General features: G+C 36.5%; 1 protein-coding gene across 1 annotated transcript; it reads right to left on the reverse strand.

Moving 5' to 3' along the window:
• Positions 1–256: 256 nt before the first annotated feature.
• On the reverse strand, positions 257–1,210 carry LOC122810790 (olfactory receptor 24-like). Its single transcript, XM_044082350.1, has one exon. It carries the CDS (start codon positions 1,208–1,210, stop codon positions 257–259), a length of 954 nt encoding a protein of 317 aa, XP_043938285.1.
• Between the last annotated feature and the right edge of the window lie 4,021 nt (positions 1,211–5,231).

Genomic DNA, 5,231 nt, shown 5'->3' on the forward strand with positions numbered 1-5,231 from the left:
TATGGTATTTTATCATATAGCCTGTAGTCTCACTTAAAGATTTAAATTATTGAATCTCTGTATTTCAGTGTTCATTAAAGATCATTGAACACTTTTTCATCCTAAGAAAGTGCTACAGTGTTGCCAATGAAAAAAAAATGTTTTTATTGTGCCTAGAACAGCAAATCTAAAATAATGGAATATTGTAGGAAATGCTGTCATTTATCCATCTCACTGCATAACTGATAGGTTTATAAACTCATAAAATTTCAGACACTTATTTATCAAGCTCATTCCTCTTTACAAGCTTTATTACTGTAATTCTTATTTCTTTTGTTTTCAAGCAATATATAATAGGATTCATTAATGGAGGAAAAATATTCTGAAAGACTCCAGCTATAATAGCAATATTGAATGAACTGCCCCTAATTTGAGAAGAGATTAATACACCTCCCTCTACAAATAGGAAAAGAGCAATTACAGTGAGGTGACTTGCACAGGTTGAGAAGGCTTTTTGGCGTCCTCTGGTAGAAGCCACTTTGCTTACTGATATAAGGATTTTCATGTAAGAGAAGAAAATAAAGCATATTACAAGAATCATGATTGTAAGAGCAGATGCCACAGTAGCAAAAGAATAGGTTGTCACATTGCTGCAGGACAAAATTATTACTGACATGTAATCACAGAAATAGTCAAAGATTTTGTTTGGTCCACAAAATTGCAAAGAAAGGACAACCCAGACATGATGAAAGCCAATAAGTGTGCCTGGAATCCAACAGAAAATAATAAGTCTTGCTACATGCCTATTGGTCATTGCTGTGTGATAATGCAGTGGTTTGCAGATGGCCTGGTAGCGATCATAAGCCATGACTGCCAGTAATATACATTCAGTCACATTAAGATATATAAAGAAGCCCATTTGAGTGACACAGGATATAAAGCCAATGAGCCTATCCTTCCAGAGTAACTCATGCATTATTCGGGGAACAGTGACTGATGGTAAGCACATATCTAAAAGTGCTAAATTACAGATGAGCAGGTACATAGGTGAATGTAGATGGTCGTTTTGTTTAATAATCAGGAGGAACACCATATTTAATAGGAGAGTCATAGTGTATGTGAGAAGAAAAAATATGAAGAGAATAATTCGTGATGGCCAATCTTCAAATCCAGACAAGCCAATAATGATGAAGTGTGATACATGGAAATCTGACTGGTTCAACTGTTCCATTTCAGGTAGATTTCATTCCAAGAACCCCTAGAATGAGATAAATAATACAATTTTTTACAAAGCTTTATTTAGGAATTTGAAATAGCGAGATATATGCATATATAATAAAGTAAATACAGAAGCAGATAACAGCATCTGAATAATATGAGACACAAAAAGAGAAATGAACAATATCTGCACATCAATCCATGTGTGCCTAGTCAACAAATTAAGTTATTCAGTGGGTCTGTAAGTAAACATTTACTATCTCAACACAATTATAACTATCAGATTTATGCCACAAACTACAAAACAGTTAGATACTGCAAGTACAAACATGTATACAATATCAATACATGGTCCACACAACAGAATGTAAAAAGTAAAAAAAAAAATGGAAAGACAGACATCAGTTCATAGTAATATTATATATAATTATCATACTAAGAAAATAAACTAAGGAAGGAGTAGAGAAGAGCCTAAAAACAGTAAATATATCTCCCAGTCATCTAAACAAAATAACTGCCGAACCTCACATGGATAAGTTAAAAGCAACTTAGACCAGTGGATGATGGGCAGAAAATTTACACCAGGCCTGGCACCCATGTCCCTTACGGACAGAAGTAGTTTATAAATGCCTGGACCTTGATGTTATGTGTGGACACAGGATGTCATTATTCTTTCAGGAAAACTTGGCTAGGCTTAGAAAGCACCCTCCAGGTTATTAGCACAGTAACGATCTAGGATCACCTCTATCAATAAGCTAATCCTTTTGTATTTATTTATTAAGAATGTGATGCTTATACCTAAGCATTAACAATAAAACATTAAATACAGAATAAGAAACTGTCAAATTCAGCATTTTTTTATAAACTTAGCAGTGAAAATGTGATAAAATAAAAATGCAATGATATAAACAGAGAACAAATTATGAACCAGTTAAAATTTAGAATTTAGAAGATATTGTAAATTAATCTCTCAGAATCAAAACAGATTCTCTCAAAGAAATGTAATCAAGGGACTTTCTGAAGGTAGACTCTGCTGCATATGCCTAAGTCAGGGATAGTAGCTTATTTTAGAGGCCAGGAGCAAGATATGAAAAAGACACTCTGTCTAACCTTTACAACTACACCAGCTGACCAATGCCGTCTAACCAGGACTTAGGGTCACAGCATCCCTTTCAGGTAAACATGAGTCAAACCATGCACATCACAAAAAATGAGTATGACGATCTTAAAGATTCAGTGAACCACAACTGTTAGCGAGGCCATATTCTGGAGAACTAGTGTAATATGATTACTTAAGGGCTCAGATCCTTGAGAACTAGTCTAATATGATTAGTTAATTGCCCAGATCCTGGAGAACTAGTGTATTATGACTAGTTAATGGCCCATGTCATGGAAAACTAGTGTAATATGATTAGTTGATGGCCATAATCCTGGCAAACTAGTGTTATGTGACTAGTTAATGGCCCAGACCCCAGAGAACTAGTGTAATGTGACTAGTTAATGGCCCAAATCCTGGAGAACTAGTATAATATGACTAGTCAAAGGAAATTCAGCAATCAATCTGGCAACAGAATTCTACACCTGTTAAAGGTAAAATAAATAACAATCTGATAGCCCAAGGTACAGAACTAGTACCCCAAGTGGGATAACACCAATGCATTTATCAATGACAAGAGTCCAATCTAGATAAGCAATGTTTACTCTAGGTGATATTTGTATGGTGAAAAAAAGATGTTTTATTGACAGCTGATACTTGATCCCTAAAAGTCAACTTGTCAAAAATTGTTCCCAAATAATGACCTTGAGACATAAATTTTTGCTGATTATCACCATAGGCCTGCAAAGGTTATGAGTGGATTGTTAGATGGATGGACAGTAGCAAGCACTATAATATCTTCATTTTTGATTAGAAGTTAATTTAAGCATGGGCAACCAAGGATGGATTCCAAGCATCTTCCAGAATGGTTATGTCTGGCACAGACCTCAGAGAAAAGAAAAGGAAGAAAAAAGTATCACTTAATATTATAACATACAATTGTAGAAAAAACACTCTTCGTCATAACTATATGCCTCAGGAGCAACATGTAAGCAGTGATTAATGGAGGAGACAAGATCAAGTCCTGTGGTATACCACTCTCCAAGGTGTATGTTCATGATAAATGAAAAAAAAAACAGCTAACAAAAAATAAAGAGTACAGAACAGCTTTTATAAATTCACAAGAAAACCCTTAGTGAAAATAAGATGAACTTAAATCAGGCACTATGCATTTAATGGGGGTAAAAAGGTAAGATCTGGACAAATCAAGAACTCTGCAAGTGATTACACACCACCATTTCAAACATCCAATCAGGATCACATGATCCACCACATCAAAAGCTGAAAAGAGCTCAAGTTAGGATAAGGACAGAATTTTCTTTGATCTCCCAAGGTGATGCTGACTGAGGGGAGGCCTATGTTGAAGTGAGCTAAAAATTGATCCGAAGATGCTTCCACTACTAGTTCCCTGCTTTCTAATCTAATCTAGAAGACCAAGTCCAATGAATGGCCAAATGTATGAATAGCAGTTTAAACCATTTAAGTACAGCCAAAGGACTCCATTAAGTTCAGGATATTCAAGGTGAGTTCATAGGTTCATTGGAGATTAATAGGCTAATAGCTTAAGAGCCCTTACAAGCCTAGCTAGTATAACCCAATTTTACCTAATATGTAGTGCCCAGGGACAAGAAGATAGCACAGGTGTGTGCATATGCCTGGAGAACTTTACAGAGTGTCCCTGTCCATAAGTAACATAGGCATTACTCCAGGTGTGAATTTCTGATTCCCCATCCAATTATCAAAACTGTGTTTGAAGAAGGCTAGGGAAGTTTCTGTTTAACATGAATAGAAAGCATGTTCAATTCCAAAAAAGTGGTAATCTCTGTGACACATATCTGTCTCTCCAGCATGCTTTGTTTGAGTCACTAAGTTTAGATCCCTAGATTAGGTAACCCTCATGCTGTTTATCTTACAGCTGTGTAGCAGCTCCATCTGGGCTGATTTTGTGAGTGCCTTCTAGGTTAGGCATAGGTCACCCCTTAATAGTCATTGGGAGACATAGTAAAGGGGTAGGGCTTTTAGTCTATCTGCATATGAAATTTTGTTTACACCACATATTTTTTGTGGGGAACCTTTGGGGTCACTCTCGATGTTATAAGTGACCAGGATAGCCCCACTCGATTATTGGTCTAATGAGGACTGAGTATAGTGGCACTATAACTTCCTTGGATCTGGATGCCATACCTTTACTTATAAGCTGTGTCACATAGAACAATGTTCTAACCATTGCGGGCATATGGCAATCAAAGTTCAGGCTACTATCTATCTGTGTACCTAAACCTTTCACTTCTGAGTATACTCTTAGGGCCATACTATTAATATTGTAATTTGCAGTGGTCTTTGGCTTATAAAAAAATATGATAATGCATATTTTCATATTTAGTTTTAGGCCTTGGGCTGGCATCGATCATTTGACTCTCCTCAAGGTTACCTATATCATTGTTGGTTTAATGATTGCTCCCAACTTTCAGAAATTGGCAAATGTTATCATCCAGATGCCTTCCACATTAGTCTTGATGTCAGATAAGTATATTCTGAACCGGAGGGGCCCAGCACTGAGCCCTGTGGCACACCACTAGTAATTGACCTCTTGCTGGATCTGGATTCACCCACTTTAACCATGTCTGGCATGTCTTTGAGCCAACTGGTTATCCATCTGGTGAGATAAGGATTTGTGCCCAGTTGTATGAGTTTATTTATAATACCTAAGTATGGGATTGGATCAAATGCCTTGGCCAGGTGAAGTAGGCTATAGGCACTGTTTTATCCTCATCCATGGCCCTAGTGACTTTTTCAAAAAGTGCACCAAATTTAGTAGGCTTGACCTGCCCTTGACAATGCTGAATTGGAAACCAATGCCATTATTTATGAGGTCCATAATTATTCTTTCCATGGCCTTACATATACGAATAGTCAAACTTATGGGTCTGTAATTACC

Source organism: Protopterus annectens, chromosome 9.part0, assembly GCF_019279795.1.
Source record: "Protopterus annectens isolate FY-2018-M chromosome 9.part0, PAN1.0, whole genome shotgun sequence".
Classification (NCBI taxonomy): domain Eukaryota; kingdom Metazoa; phylum Chordata; order Ceratodontiformes; family Protopteridae; genus Protopterus; species Protopterus annectens.

Coding starts and splice junctions, on each gene's coding strand:
- LOC122810790 (XM_044082350.1), bottom strand. CDS start 1,210: ATGGAACAGTTGAACCAGTCAGATTTCCATGTATCACACTTCATCATT.